This window comes from Python bivittatus, unplaced genomic scaffold (assembly GCF_059951505.1).
Source record: "Python bivittatus isolate LINGU-HERP-01145 unplaced genomic scaffold, Pbiv_v1 ctg000850_np1212, whole genome shotgun sequence".
Classification (NCBI taxonomy): Eukaryota; Metazoa; Chordata; class Lepidosauria; order Squamata; family Pythonidae; genus Python; species Python bivittatus.
This window is the reverse complement of record NW_028277112.1, coordinates 20,553,548-20,577,615: the sequence shown is the minus strand read 5'-3', so window position 1 is coordinate 20,577,615 and position 24,068 is coordinate 20,553,548. Positions and strand designations below refer to the sequence as shown.

General features: G+C 38.8%; 1 protein-coding gene across 1 annotated transcript in view; it reads left to right on the top strand.

The window, feature by feature from the left end:
* Window positions 1–15,626, top strand: part of TMEM232 (transmembrane protein 232) — a 175,555-nt gene extending 159,929 nt beyond the window's left edge. Inside the window, exons 12-13 of the mRNA XM_088130189.1 lie at window positions 3,726–3,819; window positions 15,378–15,626. Coding sequence (XP_087986315.1) covers window positions 3,726–3,819; window positions 15,378–15,626 — 343 coding nt within the window. The remainder of the gene's footprint in view (window positions 1–3,725; window positions 3,820–15,377) is intronic.
* The last annotated feature ends 8,442 nt before the right edge of the window (window positions 15,627–24,068 follow it).

Sequence of the window (24,068 nt, the reverse complement as noted above, 5' to 3'; positions counted from 1 at the left end):
GCCTCTACCTCCACATCTAGCAGTAGCCGTGGTCCAGGAATACCCGCTTCTTCATGGGTAGTGCCTCTCTGTCCCTCTAGAACCACTAGTTGTGAGCAAATGCTTTTTCTTGGAGACTTTTTGTATTTGATTATTTAATATTCTCATCCAAATTAAATTGTGCAGGTGGTACTTCCTTTGTCACAACCTGATAAGTATTTGTGGAATGAGTTAGTTTTTCCTTTAGAATTGAGTTGAGTTTTGAGAAGAATCATATACATTTTGAATGAATGTGATCTAAGAGAATTATTCTGCTAAGTGACATGAATGGATCAGTTGGAATGAGATGATAAAACTATGGAAAAAGTTATCTATAGATCCACAAATGAATGACAGTGGTAATTGGTTAGAAAAAAGTCTGTTTTGAATATGTTGTTTAAGCATAAGGCTAGTCTTATGGCAAAGGAATGACTATAAATCTAAAAGTATGACTGATTTCATTGTTAATGATGAAAGATTGAGTAAATTAATAAATGATACAACAGTAATGCGAGTCCTATATGTAGGACAGACCATTTTTGGTTGTGTCAGGAGTGATTCTTGAGAAAAAAAGAGACATAAAAGAAAAGGAAACAAGTGTATGTTTCTGTATGTGAGAGAGAAGGGGAGGAGGAACGGGAGGAGGAACAGGAAGAGAAGGAGAAAGAAGTAGAGAAGGAGGAGGAGGAGGAGGAGGAGGAGGAGGAGGAGGAAGAATGAATTTGCTTAGTTGAACAGGAACCAGTTTTCTGAATTGCTGAATAGTTAAGGGCCAATATAATATATATATATATATATATATATATATATATATATATATATATATTTCCTAAAATCCTAAAGTAAGAATTTGGTTTTGGTTTTTTTATTTGCTTAATTCTGCCAAAATATACAAATATATATATATATATATATATATATATATATATATATTTGCTCAATTCTGCCAAAATATATACATACATACTTGTATATTTGTATATTTTGGCAGAATTGAGCAAATAAAAAACCAAAACCAAATTTTTACTTTAGGATTTTAGGAAATAACAAGTTGCTAAATAGAAGAAAATGAACAATCTGATTTCTCTTCTTTTCTGAGGTGAAAGGAGAGGAAAAAATACATAGATTCTTTAGCAAAATGAGCAGGGATAGATCTGCCAATTATCCTAATCATAGGGCTTCACTTCTGCAAGAATGGATAAATTTGGACTAGTGGAATTACAGATTACTCCAGGATTTCAAGATTATTTCTTTCACATTCAAGATAAAAAAGAGAAAGGTATAGCAGTTGAGTTGGTATGTGTGTGTATAATAATTATTCTTCCCTTTGTCTCTTAGATAAGGGAGCATACATTTTACTGTGGTTTTCCTGCTAGAACAGATTAGCAAAGAAGGTAATGGAGGTTGGTAGGATTCCTTTGTTTACCAAAAAAAAAAAAAAAAAAATTACAGGGGTGCCACTACATCATTGCCAGGCACCTGCTACCATTGTTTCACCAGCCATGTCCTTCCTTGACAACATTTTAAATATTCTATTTCCTGACATTGCCCAAATTTTGCTGAGCCAGGGGATCATGGAAAGGGTACTTCCCACTTCTCTGCCAGTCTAGGGTCCCTTTCCAAGCCATCCAGATCTGCTTGCTAGCCATCTTCTAGTTTGTGTGTTATACCAGTTTCACTACAGTAGCTATATTTCCTTTCCGGATTTTACATCTTCAATTTCTTTGGCTTCCTCCATTCTTCTACTTACATCTTTTCACTGTGTTGCATAATATTGCTCATCCCAAAATGGAATTGTATGATGGGTATGTATGTATATATGTATGTATCTCTAAGTGTGTGTATGTATGTGTTGTGTGTGTGTGTATGCATATGCCTGCCTATGTATGGCAACAGAAAGTCAGCCAACTGGTGGGATTCAATCACTGAACCATGATTAATATCCAAGCTGAATAAACAAAGGAACAATTGCAGCTCAGTCCAATAGTGATTTGTGTAGAGCTGTCACCAAACCGTTTTAGAATAATTATTCAGTTTTTAACTCGATGGAAGTTGCTTAGTGTGGGCATGAGAAAAGCTGAAGCAATATCTCCTTTTAAGCCTTGAATAAGTGCAAAGTCATCCAAAGGAGCCCATAGAAAGCATAACTAAAGCATAGTCACTTCCATCCATTTAATCACAGAATAGATGAGGGAGGCCAGAAGCAGCTACTTTTTCCTAGTTTCTCATTAATATGGGCAAGAAACAGAATCCTAATAGTTGTGTGACAGAATCGAGGAAAAGCTCTAGCTTGATTATGGCTAATGAGTTTCTATCTGGCACTCCTAAGCAAGTCTCATTGTTTCATATTATATCCTCCTAAAAGAGTTGATTGGAGAGACCATGTCTCCATTTCTGTTTTATTAGAAATATTGCAATTTTCTTTATTTCCACTCATGAATCATGAACATTGGGCTTGCAGGTTCATCTTAAGTTAATTCAAAGCCATTTTTGTGCATGCAGCAAACAGCCAATTGCATGGCAAGCACCCCAGAATCAGTGTCAGAATGAAAATATGCCAATCCAATGGTTTCTCCTGTTGTAATAATACCACAAAAACATTTAGAAGATTGATATATAGTAAGGAGATGAATGGAATCTAATAAACCAGACAGCCAAAAACACACGTTGAAAAGAAAAAGAGAAAACTGAACAAAAACATTTTGTTAGCAGAACTTAGTTATTTCTTAAAATTGGTGATGAAACAGCTCCAACAGCAACATCTCCATTATAATTTTTCTGTCATTCATATCTGGGGTTATGCCAACAGAAGTGAATCAGGTCCAGTGGAAATTCCCATATCTTCACCTGGCTACTCCTACAGGCAGAGGGTGGTTTTGATAATTTCCCCAACTTCCCACAAACTTTAGAGCCATCTCCTACGTTCTTCTAGAAGATGGACAAGCAAGGCTTGTTTTAAAGCCCTAAACAGCCTAGGCTTAGGATAACTAAAGAGACCTTCCTATGGAATTTTGCCCGTGCATTAAAGAAACCAGGGTTAGTACTCTGCTTGTGATTGGTTAGAATACGTGAGCGGGATTTCTCAGCTGTGGCATCTACTTTCAGGAACTTCCTGCCTTAGAGGTGTATGATGGCATATTGTCATTTCCTTAAAAGTTTATTTGAACAAACTTTTCATCTGTATGCTGGTTAATTTTGAGTATTCACTTTTTACTGTTTGTGTTTTAGCATTTAGACTTTTTTTCCTTTTGAAAAGTAAGAATCTTCAGCATATTTAGGTGGGATGAAATTTCTGAAATGTGTCAGTAATGCACATGATATATTTTAGTCACAAAATTGCAGCAACTAATAATTTTTATGATTATAATTATAACTTGAATTCAGAGTAATTATATAGCCAGACATAACTACAGAAATAAAATATATGAGTAACAGCTTATAAATGTGTTTTTTACTGTATGCACTAAATAAATTCTACATAAAACTGTATTGCACTGGAGATGTATCACAGATTTAAAACACTCCCCTCTAGAAGACAACTTGTGTAGCTTTTCTTTAAATATGTAAAAACTAGTCTGTAAAGGACATGTGTCTAACTAGGTTTGGCAATCTATCAGAACATTAAGAAACTTGACATCATCTCTTATTTAAGTGAAAAACAACACAAATAAGGTCAAATAACATTTTTCCCTTTTTTCTTTTTTAAGGGAAGAACTTTTGCAAGCTGGGGTACCAAAATATCCATATCCAGATTACTTTACACGTACAGATATGGAACTAAGGAGAATCATTGATGCTCAGGTAAGATTGGACATTAAAATGTGGATATGCATTAATGCAACCAGAAATTGATAATTTGCTGCTATCAGTTAACAAGTTCTGGGAACGCCTTATTACCTGAATTATGGCATGCATTATGGCATGCATTATGGCATGCATTTTATAAATGCATTATTAAATGCATTATTTTAAGAAAGCATAAATGCTTTATTTTTAAGAAAGACTGTATTCTAACCAAGTGATAACTATGTCATAACTACTTGATATACATATGAAGTTTTGATATCTTTTATGCATATGTTTAAGAATTGGAAAAAGGTGTCCTAAACTCAACCAAATAGAAAAAAATGGGTACCATTTACAAGTTTAGGGCATAGTAGTGAGGATTCCAAGCCATGATGTCTAATATAAGTATCCTCAAGGCCACTTTTGTTCTTTGGGTTGTTTTTTTTTATTTTGTTTTTTTGCCTGTCTGTCTGGGCTCTGTCTGACATGCTGGGAAAGGAGAAGGCTGAAGAGGATATTTTAGAATGGGTTCTGAAAAAGATCTATCTTCCCTTCTTATGCTTTGATTGATTGATTGATTGATTGATTGATTGATTGATTATGTGCCATCAAGTTGGTGTCAACTCTGAACAACCACATAGATAGATTTTCTTATGCATATTTCTCAAGAAGCCATTGCTTGACCCCACTATACTGGACAATTCTTGTCTAGTATCTAGCCTCCCCTTTTGGGGGGAAGATGACTGAGAAGGTGGTGGTGCAGTAGCTTCAGAGGACCTTGGAAGAAGCAGAATTAAGCAATGCTGTGATCATCTTATCCCAGAGGGCTGTGAGGCTCTGGATGGGGAACAACAGGCTTCAGCTGAACCCTGGCAAGACTGAATGGCTTTGGGTATTGGAGCCTTTTGGTTCTAGAACAATGCCATCTTTGGTGCTCAGTGGAGTGGTACTGCCACAGATAGACCTGGTGCACAATCTAAGGGGTCTTCCAGGACTTGTGACTCCTGCTCAAAGAGCAGGTGGCAGTCGTGGCTAGGAGGGCCTTTGCACAGCTTCGGGTTGTGTGCCAATTGTGCCCATTCCTGGATCAGGGGGCTCTGCTCACTGTCATTCATGCTCTAGTCACCTCCAGACTGGATTTCTGTAATGCGCTTTACATGGGACTGCCCTTGAAGAGTATCCAGAAGCTTCAGCTGGTGCAAAAGGCAGCAGTGCAGGCAGTTTTGTATGCCCCTAACACATTACACCTCTGTTCCGTGAGCTGCATTGGTTGCCAGTTTGCTTCTTGGGCCAATTCAAGGTGCTGGTTTTGGCCTTTAAAGCCCTTCATGGCATGAGGCTGGGTTATCTGAGGGACTGCCTCTCCCTGATTATATCTGTCCATCTCACCAGTTCTGGTAGAGAAGGCATGCTGTGGGTCCTGTCTGTCAGGGAACTGCACTTGGCGGGTCCCAAGAGGTGGGTCTTCTCCGCCATGACGCCTGCCTTATGGAATCTTCTCCCCCCAGAAGTGAGGTTAGCTCCATTCCACAGGTCCCTCAAAACCTGGTTATGCCTTCAGCCTGGGGCTTCCAGGGGACTGGGGAGATCTTGCGATGGCTCCCTTATTATGGGTAACATCATCCTCTCCTGTTTTTGTGTTTTTTATAGTTTTAATAATGAATGTTTTTTATATATTCATTGGCTTTTTAATTAAGTGTTGTACACCACCCAAAGTCACTTTTCTGTGAGATGGGCAGCTATACAAGTTTGATAAATAAATAAACAAACTAATACTACTTAGATCACAGCATAAGCATTTGGAACAGATATACCTGTGAATGGGCCATAGGGGAAATTGTTTAGTTATATGTTATTTAAGTTACTTACATTACACACAGTTCTGTCCGTATGGGTCTTTAAGATAACTCATTACAAGTAATTGAAAAAATTAGCTCTCTTTCTCACTTAAATGAATGCCAGGTTTCATCTCATATCTTTCCATCCATCATTAATACCTCCCCTCTCATAAGCGACTACATGAATCGTTCATATTCATAGAACAGGGATCTGTATGTTTTTTCTGTCAGAGGTGCCAATGTGAAAATTTTCATGATGGCCCAAGCACCCTGAAAAATGTAAACTGGCTCATATTTCATGAGACTAACAAACCATGAATTATTGTGGTGACCTTGGGCCGAGCTATCATAACATCTCATGTAAGAATACTGAAGTCTTCTTTACACAAGAAAACAGAAATCTTAAAAGATTCAATGGCCTCCTGAGATTTCAGCCATGAAAAAAAAAGTTGAGTAGCTGCAAATGCTATTTTAGGGTGCAGTCAGACTCTGGCATCAGCATGTGTGACTTTTCTGGCCCATATTTTAGAGGCTATTTATCAAACAGTGGGAAATTTGAATATTATTCTCCCCATTTTTAATGAAGTGTCAGAAGGCTCAACTGATACAAAACTCAAATTCAAGTATCAAGGTAGCCCCACTCAACTTATAGTATATACATTCAGCTGTTTTGCACAGCCAGTTAATTAATATGTGAATGACAGCTTTTCCATACACACACACACACACACACACACTCACACACAAAATGCTGAACATTTATCTTAAAAAGTGCTCTCTACAAGTTATTATTGTGAATGTTCTGTTACGTTTGTTGGATAGACACCAGGTATATTTCATATAGCACCATCATTTGAAACTAGTATTTTATATCCAAAGATTTTGCATTAGAATGCTTATAGTAGTCAATATCTGGTATGGAACTGGCATTTAAAAGCACTTAGTATGTGGTCATCAGTATATGACAGTAGTTGATAAATGTCATAACATTTAAAAATATTATATTAACTATATTCATTCAAAAAACCAAGTGAAATATTTAAACCTTGTTATTACATTTCATTGCCAAATTCCTGTATCAACATGAGGTCAAATTTAAGCATACGTTTAATTGGATTTCAAAAAAATTTAAATGTTTGTTATAGTTTTATTTTCATTCCAAATTTCAGAATGGTAATTATTAGATTTCTACATATTTTTTGTTATTGTAAATAGGCCTAGTGCATATTGTTTTGGAATCCATGAAAATCATCTTCCTTTTTAGAACCAGGGAAACAGGAGAGCTGGTAGGCTAGTTAAGAATAACAGATATATGCATTATTAGAGAGTCACTCATTCTATAACTGACTTTTCATAATATACACATTCCATTCTTTTCATTTCCTAATCCACATTTTACCATTTCAGGTTTGTTTGAACTGTGACAAATATGTGCTAAAAAAAACAAGAAGTGTGTGTGTGTGTGTGTGTGTGTGCGCGCGCACGCACCATGGTAAATAATTTCTTTTTCATATCACCCTGAACATTCTTAATGTTTCAGAGGCCTAGTTTACACATGTAATAGATTTCAGTGATAAATTAGATGAATTGTTTCACGTTGTTTATTCACATTCCTTCTCCATGGCTCTGGCAGTAGGAGAAAAAGAAAAAAGAAAGAGGGAAAGAAAACACATGAATACAAATGCAATTTCTACCAAAATTACCTAAATTTTATAAAGACCAGGGAACATGGCTCTGTGGGAGAATAGTTCTAGAAGAAGAACAGCCAGAGAACAGTTCCTTCCAGCCACAGGAATAGAATGAAACTCCTTCTGAGGCATCCCAGGTGCTCTTATTCCATAACCAGGGCCAAAGTTCATTGCTCAGAGTTCAGTCCTCCCCAAAATTATAATCCATAAAGCAGCACATAACTCCATGATGGAAACTGAGCTGTATGGTGGGTCAGAGGCCCACCAAGGCTCTTCACCACATTCTTTCTTCTTCTTCTTCTTCTTCTTCTTCTTCTTCTTCTGATGATGATGATGATGATTTACTTATAAACTTGAGTATTTCATTGGAGACACATGTATAAAGCTATGTTATGTTATTAATTATTAAAAAATGTTCTTTCCAGCAAAAAAAAAAATGCTTATTCCCAACTAAAGACAATTGTCTAAAGGGGGCCTCCTATAAAATCATTGTCCAGGGTCTAAAGTTATCCAATTGTACCACTATTTAGGTTAAAAATTCCCCTTCTTCATTAGTCCCCCTCGCCCACAAGTCCTGCTGTGCTGCCTTATCATGATGGTGGTGGGAGGTGTTCCTGGGAGGGTTGAGCAAAGAATGTCGGGAGTTTATGCCAAGACTCTATATTCCCAGCAGGGTCACCCAAGGTGTGAAGGTCATCGCAGCTGCCCAGTTGAAGCAAGCAGGCACCTATATTGGGCGGCAGTGACATAGGAAGATGCTGGAAGCAGATGATCACTTTAATGATAATGGCAAAGGCATCAATTCATACTGCGTGGGAGAAGGCAATGGTACCCTTCTGTATATTTACCAAGAAAACCATATGGATAAAAAATATAACATGATTGAGGATATAGTGCCAGATGATGGGCCCCTCAGGTCTGATGGCACTCAACATGCTACTGAGAAGAACTTAGGATCTTTTGGAGTACTAATGGTGTTTATAACATGGCTAGATTAAAGCCTCAGAGATGTCTAATTACTGATGTTACCATACAGGAAAAAAAAATCCAAAGCTGCAAAGAATAACAGTACGAATATGGAACATAAGAAGCATGAACACAGGAAAGCTCAACACAGTGAAAGATGAAATGAAACAACTACAAATTGACATTTTAGGCATCAGCTAATTGAGATGGACTAGGATTGGATGCTTTCAGTCAGAAGATCACATTGTTTATTAGTCAAGACATAAAAAACAAAGAAGGAAAGGCATCACTTTTATAGTTTGGAAGGGTGTAGCTAGAACTTGGCTACAATGCAATCAATGACCAAATAATATCGATTAGATTTTATGGACAGTTCTTTGATATGATGATCATTCAGGTTTATGCTCAAACTACCAATGCAGAAGAGGAGGTTGATGAGTTTTATGATCAAGTTCAATCTGAAATCAACAGAGCAGGCAAGCAAGATGTCCTGCTTGTGATTGGAGACTGGAATGCCAAAGTTGGAAACATTAAAGAGGAAATGTAGTTGGCTTAGGAAACTGAAATGAAGCAGGAGAACAGCTTATCAATTTCTGACATTCCAGTGATTTCCTCATAGCTAACACCATCTTCAAACAACTAAAAGAACATCTCTATACATGGACAAATCAGATGGAGTATATAAAAATCAAATTGACTATATTATTGCTAAAAGGAGGTTGAGAACCTCAATTATGGTATTAAAGATGTTGCCAAGTGCTGACTGTGGAACAGATCACAAACTGCTGATGTGCAAGTTCCAAGTTAAGCTAAAGAAGTGGAAAGCCAGTCTGTTTCCACAATATGATGTTGAACACATACCCACTGTTTTCAAGGAGAACATCAGGAATCGCTTTGAAATCCTGAACCTCATTGATAGAGAACCAGAGGAATTATGGAATGAAATTTAAAAAATCATTAAGGATGAATGTGAAAAGAGACTGCCAAAAATAAGAAACATAAGAAAACAAACTGTTGAAATTGCCAAGAGAAGTCCAAGCCAAGAAAGACCCAAACCTCAGAAAGGATCTTAACAGAGAATTTCAGAGAGCTGACACTCTGAAGCAGTATTACAACAACATATGTAAAGACTTTGAAGATGGAAACAGACATGGAAAAGCAAGGAAAGGCTTTCAAAAGATCTCTGAACTCAGAAGGAGGTTCCAACCTTGAATTAGTATGCTAAGGGACCCCAACAGACAGATAGTAACCAAACTGATTCAAAAGAGAGCAAATTAAGAGGGAAGGAATATACTGAAATACTGTACAGTGAATATGTCAATATCCAAATCTTAGAAGATATTACCTACTTACAAGAATCTCACTACTAGAAAATGAAGTTAGATCAGCACTCCAGTCATTACCAACTCACAAGACTATAGGAGTTGATGGAATACCCAATGAAATATGGCAAGCAACAGGAAGAATCAATAAAGAAGAATCAGTAAAGGTTCTTAACAAGGTATGACAGCAAACCTGGAGAATGACACAGTGGCCAACAGATTGGAAGAGGTCAATATACATTCCAATACCAAAAAAGGAGACTTAACAGAATGTGCAAACTGTAATACAATATTCTTAATTTCACATGCTAGCAAAATAATGCTTGGGATCATCCAAAGCAGATTAGAGCCCTACATGGCAAAAGAAATGCCAGATGTTCAAGCTGGCTTTATAAAAGACCAAAGAACATGAGGCATTATTGCTGATGCATGCTAGGTAATTGAGAAAGCCAAAGAATGCCAAAAAGAAGTCACTATGTGCTTCATTGATTATTTAAAAAGGCCTTTGATTGTGTTGATCACATCAAGTTGTGGAATGTGCTCAGAAAAATGGGAATCCCAGAACACTTTATTGTCCTAATGAGAAACTTATAAACCAGTCAGGCTCCAAGTTGGCAAAGGAATGTGACAAGGCTATATACTCTCCCCTTATTTATTCCACCTTTATGTTGAATATATATTAAGGAAAGCTGGATTGGAAGAAAATGAGCATGGTTTTAAAATTGGAGGAAGAAACATCAATAACCTGCACTATGCTCATGACACCAGCCTGATAGCAGAAAATGCAAAGGATCTGCAAGCCCTAGTAATAATTCAAGCACATTGAAAAAATGGGACTAAAACTAAATATAAAGAACAAACTAATGACGGCAGGTAGAATAACCAGCCTTAGAACTGGCAATAAAGATATTGAAGTGGTAGATAGCTTCTGCCTTTTAGGATTAACCATCAACAGTAAAGGAATAAGCTATCAAGAAATATGCCGCAGACTAACACTTGGTAGAGCAGCAATGATGGTCTTGGAAAAGATATTCAAATGCTATGATGTGTCTATACCTACAAAAGTCAGAATCATGCAAGCCCTGGTATTTCCTGTGACACTCTATGGAAGTGAAAGTTGGACTTTCAAAAAGCAGAATAGAAAGAATATTGACCCCTTGGATCTTTGGTGTTGGAAATTCCTGAGAATACTATGGACAGCTAAGAAAACAAACAAATGAATCATTGAACAAATCAACCCAGAGTTCTCACTTGAGGACAAATGACTAGGCTCACATTATCCTACTTTGGCCCATTATGTGAAGACCTAGCCCTCTGGAAAAGGTTGTAATGCTGGGGAAGATGGAAGGAAAAAGAAAAGGATGACCAGCAGCAAGGTGGATGGACTCAGTTACAGTGGTGATGGGTACACCATTACAAGACCTGAAAGACCAGGTTAGGGACAGATGGTTATGGAGGAAATCTATTTATGTGGTCACTAAGAGTCATCACCAATTTGATGGCACATAATCAATAAATCTTCCCCATTAGTTATACACATACTCACTGAGCTCTCATGTGTTGGATTCCTTTATAAACAAATATGCCCAATGCAATCATCCTAATGGGGAGAGAAAATGCAGCCCTAGGCATGAGTAGCATGGATAAAGGTACATCCACTTATTGTCTTTGCATCTTTCCAGTATGCTGTGACATATCCAGAATTACATTGAAGGCTATTTTCCATTAGAAACACTGACTCAGTTGAGTAATGGGTCATTTCCCTCACTTGCCTCTGACTCTCCTCAAACCAGACCCTCTGACTTCTCTGTAGAGGTTCAGTCATCAACTTTTGCAGAAGTTTCAAACTCGACCAAAGGATAGGGGTTAGCTGGCTTTAAAGATCCCCTTTGTTGCAAATGTTTATTCTTTTTATTTATAGGGGAGGTAAGGGTGGGTGGGGAATCACCAGAGAAGCAAACACAACGTGAGCTGAAAATGTGGAGAATTGACTGGCTGACATTCTTTGTGCTCTTGGTTGGCTAGGAAGGAAGCAATAATGTTCACAGTATATTGAGGTTTGCAGTAATATACAGCAGATAGCTATTGGACAATTTCAGACTGTTCTGGAGGGATTGGGGCGTTGAAATGGTGGCAGTATGAAAGTGCTGTATCAATAAACATGGCCTTCGTTCTTCCCATCTTTTGAAGAACTGTCCAGAGCTTCCTGTCTTTCAAAAATGTTTAAAATCTATTATTATTAGTCCTGTTTCAGGACTGAAAGGAAAGAAATACACTTTTTCTGATACATTAAACAAGCTGATACATTAATTCACCATTGAATACCAACTCTGTGCGCAGGAAAACTACTTAGTTCATTGAAATGTATTTTATAACCCATATGTAATAATAGTAACCAGGGTAAAAATGCCTAAAAGCTTCTTGTTTGCTTTCAGTACTTCACTAGGAGGAAGTCATTTTATTATTTAAGATTAGCCTTCTAAAAATAATTGGAGGGTCTCCCATAAAAATAAATTACATCCCAACAACAGTTTTCTCAGAATGTAAAATCTCACCTTTTGTACTTCAAGTACGTTTTACTTCGTTTTTTAAATGTCCTCATTATTCCTTTATTCTTCTATTTGTATCTAATCTGTACTTTTCCCTTAATAATGAAAATATTTCATTATATTTTGAGTTGCAGTTTTTATACTGAAGACCATGTCTTTAGGGCTGTCAATAATGCTGCAAAAATGCAGTAGTAATACTGGCGCTGAGGCTCAAAACAGGTTCTATGGGTTTCTCCTTGACTGCAGCCCTCAGCAATTTTATGTTTTCTTGAATGTACAATTGATATGGTTGGTGCTATTTGTAAAAATGTATTGGGCACCCATACCTAGGCACACTTGGTTGGAATGATAAATGAAATAGTACAGCTTTACAGAAATAGTCTACACTGGTGTTTTTCGAACTTGGCAACTTTAAGATGTGTAGAGTTGAAGTCCACACATCTTAAAGTTGTCGAGTTTGAAAAACACTGGTCTACATAATAAAAACCTAATTTGGCTAAGCGCTCGCTACTGATGCAGCTCCTTCTCTACAGACATTCTTATTCAGTAGAAATAGACATATCTTCCAATTACTGTTTTTCTCCGTTTCTAATTTTTACATTGGAAAATAAAAACCCTACCCCTAACTGTAATCTTAATTGCAGGCAGAACTGAGGGTTTTGAAAATCTTTATAGTAGAAATGTATCTATTTTTATGTGCTTTTCTCCAAACATACACATTTTGATTGCCCTTTTATGTAATGTGCACAATTTCTGCCAGCAAATTTTCCTAATAATGAATTTTTCAAATGCAAATCTTAAAAGACAATTTAACTGTGACTCAGTATGAAAATGTGAAATTGGAAATACATTTTCCCTCCCCACTTTCCTGTCACACATGTTATGCTTCTCCATCTTTGCTTCTTTTTCTTCTCTCTTGAGGCTCCTACCTGAGGCTTGGAGCTTCTTAGCTTTCACTTCAGTCCCACGTGCTGAATACTTGCCTTCTGGGGTCTTCTGCCACCATTTGCATTCTAATGTTTTCTACTCTCACAAAAAAAAAGATGACTTTGTGAAATATTTTATCATACTAACTTTATATGCTAATACTTTTGTATGAGCGCAGCCTCCTTATATAGAGATCACTTATGGCACTTTCTATACTCAAGGAAAGTCTAATATTTAGTAGCTTTCTTTTACAATGCTATACATATTCAAGATCCCTTTACCAGGAAGGAGATGGAAGACAAAAGCACACATGTAGGTAAACATAACACAGTAAGTTATGTTTACCTACATGTAACTAACCTTATTAAGTAACTAACCCTATTCAAAGCCAGTTTGCAGTTTACAAAATTCCTATATCGATATTATTCATGTGTGAGAATTATTATGGAACCTTTATAGAGATTTTTTATATATTAGCAGTGGAATTTATTTATTTATTTATTTATTTATTTATTTATTTATTTATTAGATTTTTCAACCGCTCATCTCCCCCCAATGGGGGAACTCTGGGTGATTCACAACAAACATTAAAAACATAAAATATATAAATACATAAAACCTTAATTAAAAACATTACTAAAAAGGAGAGACCAAGAGGATGAAAAATCTGAGGCTGAAGGCAGAAGGCCTCTATGGGGCTAGCCATCCCCATGCTTGAGGTGTTCCCTCCCCACCCCAGGACAGGTGGCAGAACCAGGTCTTCAAAGCCTTACGGAAGGCCAGGAGTGTGGGGGCTAATCGCACCTCCGGGGCAGAATATTCCAGAGAGCAGGGGCTACCGCAGAGAAGGCCCGCCTTCTGGGCCCCGCCAGTCGAAGTTCTTTCACTGAGGGGGTCCAAAGCATGCCCTCTCTGTGTGATCGGGTGGGACGGGTTGAAGTCATAGGGGAGAGGCGGTCCCTTAGATAACCTGGAATGCTGTGACAGAGTTCCAATCTGTTCATTGAGTTATAATGCATACAGGGAAACACATATTTGATCATCATACTTGACAGTAACAAATGTAGTTTGAAGATCAGTGTGTAAACATTGGAGGTTATCAAGTTAAACTGTCACTGGGAGAGTTGCTGGCTCTCAATGTCTAATGAGTGTTTCTCAGTTGTTGTAAACGAAAAAAGGATTAGAAAATGTTTTTGAGAACTGTAGAGATTGTTACTAACTATAGGCCATACCAGAGAAACAGCCAGTGTTTTGATGTCTCCATGACACTATCTTAAATATATTATAATATATATTCTTATTTCTGTCCCAGAAAACATGGCTTGCCCTTCTCAAATTCACTGTTATATTTTCCCTGCTCTCTCAATATTGCTTTTTAGTGTCACCACCAATAAATTATATAAACCTGTTCTAAGCTTCTCATTTAATAATGTGCTATAGAGTTTGATAAAATACTAAAGCCACACCTTGGCCATTTTTAATATTTAAGATAATGTCATGGGGACATCAAAACACTGGCTGTTTCTCAGCAAACATTTACCTTTTTCTCCAGAATAGCCCATTTAGTTTGGAACATGATAAAAGAATGCGTTCAAATACAATTGAGTATGTTCATTAAGGAATCATGAGCTGGAAAGTAGCAGATCATTTACCCATTTTTGAAGTGCTTAAAATTAATGTATCTTACATACAGTTGGTATTCATATGGTATGCTTGCTAGGTCCTAGGGAGTGAATGTGTTACATTTCTTTTGTGATGTTGACAGCATGCAAGCTGTGTATGTCTTTTCCGTTCAAGTAACAATTGCAGGCACACTGGGGAAGCATAACAGTTCTTCTGTATCAACAGTTTCCCAGACTTTTGGTATTGCTAGCTCCACGGATTTCAGTTTTAAAACAGAATGATGATGATATGAAGTCATATTTGAAAATGTAGTACGTTTGGTCCTTATATCTGTTTTTCAAACATTTTATTCACACGTTGTCAGTTAACTGAGCAATATCTTAAGAGATATCGGAAATACACCAGCCTGAGCTTCAAGAGTTTGCAGGCTAACCAGTTGCACCTAAGACAATGCTTGCTCTCTATAGGCTGTATAATACCAGCTCTTGCTTATAAGAAGTCATGATCCACACTTATCCTGCTGATGCCCATTTCCTAATTTCTTGTCTTTATTATCGTCACTATCTGATGAATCAAAGTATTGTGTTTTTACATAATACCAAAATCTCTATTAAGACAATGTTGTGCTTGTTTGTTTGTTTGTTTGCTTGTTTTCAACAGTGGGAAAAGGAATTGCAAATCAGGCTTAAGCTAGAAGAAAAACTCCAGGAACTAGAGCTTCAAGAAAAGCGAGGATTGGAAGAGGAGCACTTCAGGCAAATAATGATATGGCGCTTAGAAAAGCTGCACAAGACAACCAAACCATATGAACTTCCCTTTAAGCATGGAGACAAAGAAGTAACAGAAGCAAGCAGCAGCACTCAGCTATCAAATCTACAACTGTCAGAAACATGGAAACCAGCTGTCTAAGAAGATAACTATACCTTAAAGGCAAATATGTGTATTAAAGCATTCCGCCCCCCCCTTTTTTTTTTCTTCTTAGTAAAAGCTCTGCAGTACTGAATGATGAAGTGTGGGTCAGAAAATGCTAAAGCTCTAATTGTTGCTGTATTCCTGGTTGTAGTTGCTTCTCCAACGGTTTTTCATTGTGGTGTTCCACATGTGTGGCTATAAGGATAAAAATACACCAGAAATCTTATGAGGGAAGTCAGACCAGCCTGAGAGGGTTTTTGCATAAGGAAACAGCGGATAAGGAAAAGGTTGGGCACTTCCTCTGCTCAGTAAGACAGCTTCCAGGGGCTATTTTCAATCAAAACAATCACAGCCTTCAATTTCACAACACTGATATGTAATGAGTAATTGAATTGTCTCCCCTGAAATACAGTGTTTACAGGGAATCCTTTTCTGGAATAATAAATTTCTGGAATTTGTGTTTCTGGATTATCTCACACCCTTGTTTTTGTTATTGTTATTGCTTAGCATAGTCAGATATTCTGAACAATATCAAGAAAACTACATGAAAGGTGCTTGGTGCTATCTTCGTCTAATGTCTCTCTGTTGCCTTTAAATCCTCCCTAATCTTAAATTCTCCTTTCATTACTTTTTACCTACACAAATCCTTTCCCTCCTCTCTACTTAGTTGTGCTACCAATCGGGCCATCCTACTTTCCTTTGTTTTTACTTGTGGATGTTTTATGCAATTATTTACCCACATGTGTATGCTGCCTGCTCGTGCAACTCTAGGCATACCCTCCAATGTATAAACCTACTGAAAGCAATACCACATCTTCTGGTATTTCATTTTTAAAGGACTTCATTTTACTCTAAGCACACATTCGAGGTGGTTTTTGAACAAATTATTATCTTGCTCTAAAGCTTCCCACAACTTGTAGCACTGCATTAAAAGTTACTATAGCCGCCACGCAGTATGTGTCATTGTGGGAACGTACTTAGAACAGAACCCTAAAGTACCAGCACATGCATCTGAAAGCACACACAGTTTTTGCACCTTGTTTCTCCTTGAGTGCGCAAGAGAATCGTGTCAATCTCCAGTTTCACTAATTCAGAAACATATGGAGTGGTCTTTGCAGAAGAAGAGCAAGGCAGGGTAGAAGAATCTGCCTCAGCTCCTGAGAAGCATGGGACTGTCCTTGTTTCCCTCAACCAAACTTGGCAGCTTCATGACAGTAAATAGGTGTTAAGAGGCAATCCTGAGTATAACAAAATTAAGACAGGTTACATTTATTAGGTTGCAAAGACATAATGTTCCAGTTCTATGCCAGTATAGAGAGCCAGTTTGGTCTAGTGATTAAGGTACCACCATTAAGGCTAGAAAGCAGGAGACTCTGAGTTCTAGTCCCACCTTAGGCATGAAAGCTGGCTGGGTGACTTTGGGCCAGTCACTCTCTCTCTCAGCCCAACTCACCTCGCAGGGTTGTTGTGGTGGGGAAAATAGGAGGAGGAAGGAGTATTAGGTATGTTCGCCGCCTTGAATGATTTATAAAAAGAATAAAGGCAGGATAAGAAATCTAAAACAACAACAACAAAAATAACAAAAAAGACACACAGTTGTTCCGCTGTGTACATTTCCACTGAACCTACATTGGCATCCCGTCAATGTAGTCCTTTCTATTGGTCCAAAGTATCTTGAATGGGCAGATTTAATATTCCTCTGATTTTATCCATGGGAAAGGTGTATATACTTGTGAATAAGCCGAGAATTTTAGGTGCCAGAATACACCCCCAAAACTGAGTTTGGCTTATCTACGAGTATATATGGTAATATTTTTTAAAAGTACCTGTATATCCCATATATACTCACGGATAAGCCCATCCGTGGATAAGCTGATCCTCGAATTTTTAACCAAAATACCATGAAAAATGGATGATCAGTGGATTACTCATGATAAACCAATTGTGAAAATTAAAACATGCAAAAATTTCGAGGGTCAGCTTATCTGTGAGTGGTACATTTTTCACAGTAGTTTGGCTAAAAATTCGAGGGTTGGCTTATCTGCGGATGGGCTTATCCACGAGTATATACGGTATTTCAAAGCAGCTACTGCATCTCATTCTATAAATGCTCATCCTCACATCCCAGATATATCGCATGAAGTCACTTCGTTAACTGCTTTTAAAGTATATGTCCACATGACATTGCCTTCATCTCATGAATGTAGCTTGCTGTGCAGTCAGCCTAAAGTTATTCCTAGGTTAAGGTGGTGTTTTCCCTTTTTCCTGACATGCCTTCCCTTACTAATAATCCACGATATCTTAGTGATGAGGCTGGTAACAATATGGGCAGGGCAGGGATCTGTCCGGCTCTTACTGGCTACTTAGGTCTGCTGTGGACATTCCCTCTCCATGTCCAGGTACTGAGTGCTGCAAGAGAGACTGGCGTCCTGGCTTGCCCAACTTTTTTTGTTTGGGTTTCGACATGGCAATCGTGTTCTCCTGGAGGAGAGCAGCTTTCCAAATGACCCCTGCACCAAACGAATGCTGATCTTCCAGAAGATCAATACACCTGTGTCAGAAACAAAGTGTGCTGGTTGACAGGGCAGAGAGGGGCATGGGAGGGCTCTGGAAAAGAAAAGAGAGAGAGATCTGTCTCCTTGCCCCCTGACTGAGAGGTCTGTTTTATTTATGCCTCTTTCTTCTTCTTTTTAGGTAGGAATATCAGTCTCCTGCAAAACTGACTTTAAAAAAAGGATGGGGCAGGGGAATGTCTGTTCCAATGGACCATTTTTAAAAATACGTCTACCAATCTCTTAGAAGACCAACATTTTAACTTTTATTATTTTTACATAGTTATTCAATATCCTAGCCTTCTTGCTAGACACTGCCCTTTACAACAATTTTGGCTTGGCTCCAAACAAAACTCGATACATAGCACAAAGTAGGCCTGTCAAGTGGGATATTTTAGGAACCAAAAACCCCACTGGCAGGTGATGGTGGGAGGGAAGGGAAGCTGGGGGATCCATCAGTTGCTGCCCTGAAATGCCCCACATTAAATCTCAGTGCACAATACAGAAGGAATTCTTCTGAAGCCTGGCTTGCTGAAAACAGCTGATACTGTGCTAAATACAAAGGCAAGAAATAATTATTAGAAATTTCACTTTCTGACAATTCTGTGAAATAAATGTATTTATTTATTTTGATTTTTATGGCCCCCATCACACAAACTCAGGGCAGCTAATACAATAATATCAATATAATAAACAAAAAATACAATATAATAAAAACCTAAAAAGAAAACAAAAAAGATGACAATTGAGGATAAATCAAACAACAGCAAATTCATACAGCTTGTGAACTCAGCTACCACCTGATCTCCATGACTGAGAAAACAACCAGGTCTTAAGGGTTTTGTGGAAGGCCAGCAGGTTTAGGGCCAATCTAATCTCAGGTGGAATAGGGCTTTATAAGGTACAACCAACACTTCGAATTGCACTTGGAAGGCTATTGGGAGAAAGTGCAGTTTGCAGAGCAAGGAAACAACATGGGTGCAGAGTTATACCCCAGAATTTCTTGCCTCACTGCATTCTAGACCAACTGCAGCTTTTGGATGTTCTTCAGGGGCAGCTCCATGTAGCATGCATTGCAGTAATCCACTTGGGAGGTGACTAAAGGATGAATGACCATGCACAGTGCCTCCTGATCTATAGACGGTGCTTCAAAACCGCTCTCACTCTGAATTAGTTACATGGGTGAAATAATTTTTAAAAAACCCTGTTGTAATCATAATTCACTGCATCATATACAGACAAGTGTTGGTTGCTAAAATCCTTCCAGATGATCTGTGTGATTCACTGAATTTGGCCATCAAAGTTATACATTTTGTGAGTGGCACTTTAAATACAAGACTTTTTGCAGCTGCTTATATGGATTTGAGAGCAGATCATAAAATATTTTTGTTTCACACAGAGGTACAACAGCTTTCCAAAGGAATGCTTTTGGGATTATTTGAGCTAAAGGATGAAGTAGAATTTGTCCTCAAGCAACATAAGGAACTGGGGTTATATTTTGCATTTGCAGTCCAGACGTTCCAATTTTCACTGGCACATTTGGTGGAGTTTTGATTCTCTGAACAACCTCAGTTTAAAGCTGCCAAAAAACAATTATATTACCATGCCATTAAAGCATTCACAGAAAAAAATTGCACTCTGAAACATTGGAAACAAGCTGAGAAGCCTAACTTTTTATCTTTTTCAACATTTTCATCACTCGCTGAAAATGAAGGTTACATTGGACATTGTAAAGAGGATGGGAAGAACAAAATTGCACTTCAACTCAACTGTCTTCCAGTTGCATTCATCCACTATTTTCCAAACAACTTTTTTGGCAACACTATTCATAAATTAGTATGCAATCTCTTCAGTGTTGATGTCGATGCGTTGCCAGACATATTACAAGAACAAGTACTCAGTATAAATCATAATTTGACTGGAAAAGATAATTTTGAAAATTCAAGCTTGGAGGAATTTTGGATAAAATATTTCCTAATTTGGATGAAAGAGACAAAGTGGTATGTCTCATTATTTCATTTTCTTCCATTAAAAACTTTGTTTTTAAAAGAAAAATGAAACAAAGGAATGAAAATCTTTCCCATTAAATTTATTCTATTCCTGATATTTTTAAATGTTACATTATTTGTTATAAGAAAAACTATTTGTACTTATTTTTAATGAAAACAAAAAATATGTATCAAGTGTGTGTTTTTATTTTTATTTTTAATTATGAATGGATTTTTGTTGTTGTTAAAGGGATTGGCTTAAATGAAAGCTTAGAAGGAGTGAAGGTTTCTAAAAAATCAAAAAGTAAGCATGATGCTGAAAAGTTTGAAGAACTTCTGATTTAGATCATTTGAACCAAGCTTAGCCTAAGACAGGATTGCAAAAAAGGTGGTCCATCAACATCCTTTTTGTGGCCCACAGAACCCTGCAGAGTGGGCAATGCTAAAAATGTAGGCCCCTTGTAAGCATATTTGGGGATTAGACAGGGTTTAATAGGAGGAAATAACTGCCTTAAGCATTGCAGAGGCTTAAAACCCTGAATCTCCACATACCAAACACTGAGTCTTGGCCTTGCCCACTTTTAGAAAGTAGCCTTTGACATGCCATGTAAAGCCAGATGTACCCTTGAGCCAAAGGAAGTAGCATGCCCCCTAGCAAGTGTTAACAGACTTGACACCCTTGTATTGGAACGCACAGTTTTACCACCTAACATAACCAGATGTTTAACATGTATCCCCTCTACTTCTATCAGGATGCTTTAACCAAGTTTGTTTAATGTGTAGGAATTTGCTTACTGAAATTGCTATACAGTAAAATTGTAGGAAGGGACCTATTAGAGTTTAGATATTTCCCACTTGACAAAACAAATGTTATTACACTCTAGAAAAGGAGCTGAGGTTCATTATAAGCTTTCACATGGTTAGCTTCACTGATATTTCTGGTGATTATCTAAGATAGTTAATGGTGGCCATGGGCCTATCCTAGGTCATCCATGGCCTGACTTGGAACAGTGGTCACACTCCAGGCATGGTTTTCTTGTCGAAGCAGTGGCAACATGATCTGGTGGGGGATCTGGTATTGTCCCTTTTATCACAGTCAGACCACTCCCTGGTAGCCTTGAGATTCTCCTATGCTGCCCCCCTCCACAGGGAGGCAGGACCTATTCAAACAGTCCATGCCCGGCAACAGATGGACCCGCAAGGGTTCCAAAGGGAGCTGGGGGTTGTTCCTGAGGCCTTGCTTCATGGTCCAGTGGAGGCCCTGGCCACAGCCTGGAATAATGAGGTGGCTGGGGCCTTGGACAGGATCGCACCTGTGCATCCTCTTTTGGTCCATTACCCTGGCACTCCTTGTGGTTTACAGAGCAGTTAAGAGTGCTGAAAGGGGCCAAGAGATGTCTAGAGAACTGCTGGCAGAAAACTAAGGATGAGTCTGACCGAAAACAGGTTAGGGCCACTATCGAGGCCTACCTCATGGCGGTAACAATGGCGAAATGCCATTATTTCTCCACTCTTATTGCATCCACAGTGTCACCCAGCAGCCTTGTTCCAGGTCACCCAGTCCCACTTGGGTAAGGAGGATTTGGAGGACAATCTACAGGGCTGTGCACAGAAATTTCCTGAACACCTGATGGATAAAATCGCTCAGATCTGTTCCCAGTTGGAGGCCAAGTGTGATGCAGGTCCAATGGAGATGCCTGGAGAGCGGATGTACCTGGTTATCTGGGAATGGTTTGATCCTGTCAGATCTGAGGAAGTGGACAGGATCCTTAGGGCTCTTGGTGTAGCTACCTGTACTTTAGATCCTTGTCCCTCCTGGTTGGTTAAAGCCACCAGGGAGGTGACATTGGGGTGGGTACTGGCGGTGGTCAATTCATCAGTGTGGATCAGGAGTGGGTGTTCCCGAAGCCTTTTAAGGAGGCTCTGGTCTGCCCACTCCTCAAGAAACAGTCACTATATCCCACCCTTCTGGACAACTTTCATCTAGTTTCCACCTTCCCTTTTTAGGAAAGGTTGTGGAAAAGGTGGTCACATGTTAGCTTCAGAGGATCCTGGAGGAAACAGATTATCTGGACCCCTGTCTGTCAGGTTTCAGGCCCAGTTATGGGACAGAAACAGCATTGGTCACACTTTTAGATGATCTCTGGTGAGAGCGGGATGGGGGTAGCATGTCCATCCTTGCTCTTCTTGACCTCTTGGCAGTTTTTGATACCATTGACCATGGTATCCTTTTGGGTTGACTATAGGAGTTGGGGCTAGGAGGCACAATTCTGTGTTGCTTCAGCTCCTTCCTCCAAGGCCGATCCCAATCAGTGTTGATAGGGAGCGAGAGGTCCAACCCATGGCCCCTACTTTGTGGGGTGCCTCAGGGTTTGGTGCTCTCACCATTCCTATTTAACATCTACATGAAACCAGTGGGTGAGATCATCCAGCACCATGAGATGAGATATCATCAGTATGTTGATGAAACTCAACTATATATCTCCATCCCAGGTGACCTAAGTGATGTGTTGGCTATCCTTTCACTGTGCCTGGAGGCTGTAGGGGCCTCGATGGGGGACAATAGGCTTCAACTGAACCCTGGTAAAATGGAGTGGCTGGGGTATGGGGAGCCTCAAGATCTAGGACCTTATCATCCTTGGTTCTGGAATGGGTTACACTACCCCAGACAGACCTGGTGCATAATCTGGGGGTAGACTCACAACGCCTGTTTGAAGAGCAGGTGGCAGTTGTGCCTAGAAGGGCCTTTGAGCAACTTCGTATTATGCGTCAGTTATGCCCCTTCCTGGAATGGGAGGCCCTCTGTGCAGTCACTCATGCCCTGGTCACCTCCCAGTTGGATTACTGCAATGTGCTGTACATGGGGTTACCCTTGAAGAGTATCTGGAAGCTACAGCTGGCACAAAATGCAGCAGTGCAGACAGTTTTGAATGCCCCCAGTGGGGCACATATAACACCTGTTACGCGAGCTGCATTGGTTGCCGGTTTGCTTCCAGGTCCAATTCAAGGTGTTGGTTATTACCTTTAAAGCCCTTCATGGCACAGGACCAGGTTATCTGAGGAACCATCTCACCCCTGTTATATCAACTCACCCCACTTGGTCTGGCAGGGGGGCCATGTTGCGGACCTACCAGTCATGGAATTTCAGCTGGTAGGGTCTAGGAAGAGGGCCTTTTCTGCCATGGCCTCCACCCTGTGGAACAACTTACCATTTGAGGTGCGGTCTGCCCCCACTCTCATGGCCTTCTGGAAGAGTGTGAAATCTTGGCTATGCCAGATGGCCTGGGGGCCTGATGAGGGCTTGCACTGTTGGAATTGGCTGGTGGGGTAATCGATTCTGCCCATCATCTTGAATTGTATCCAGCCTTTTTATATAATATTGTTTTTATAGCTAATTTAATATGGATATTTATATTTTTCCTTTTTTTAATGTTTGATTTTAATTGTGAGCCACCCAGAGTCACCCTCTGGGGGAGATGTGGGGGATATAAATTTAATAAATAAATATTTCTGACTGATACTGAAGTGATTAGTTTCAATTAAGTTGCAGCAAACCTGGTTAACAAGAACTTCACCATTACCAGCAGCATTACAATTTTTTAAATTAAAATATGGGAAAAAAGGAAATATTAGGAGTTATTTTAGAGTTGCGTTCATATATTTCTGTGACAAATCTGCTGGTGTGTGTTAGTGCCTACCTACTCCTGTAATCCTATCAGGCTCTCTTTGTTATGTATTTCAGAAATACTGTAGGTACAACAATAAATTAACTCAGCATGAATAGCTCAAAACCCAGGCCTAAGTGTTGCATTTTTAGAGCCCTTTTCCAGAGCTTTCTTTTGCTCTCCATAAGAACTAGGTATGCATATCCTGGAGTCTGGCACATAGGTAGGACTACT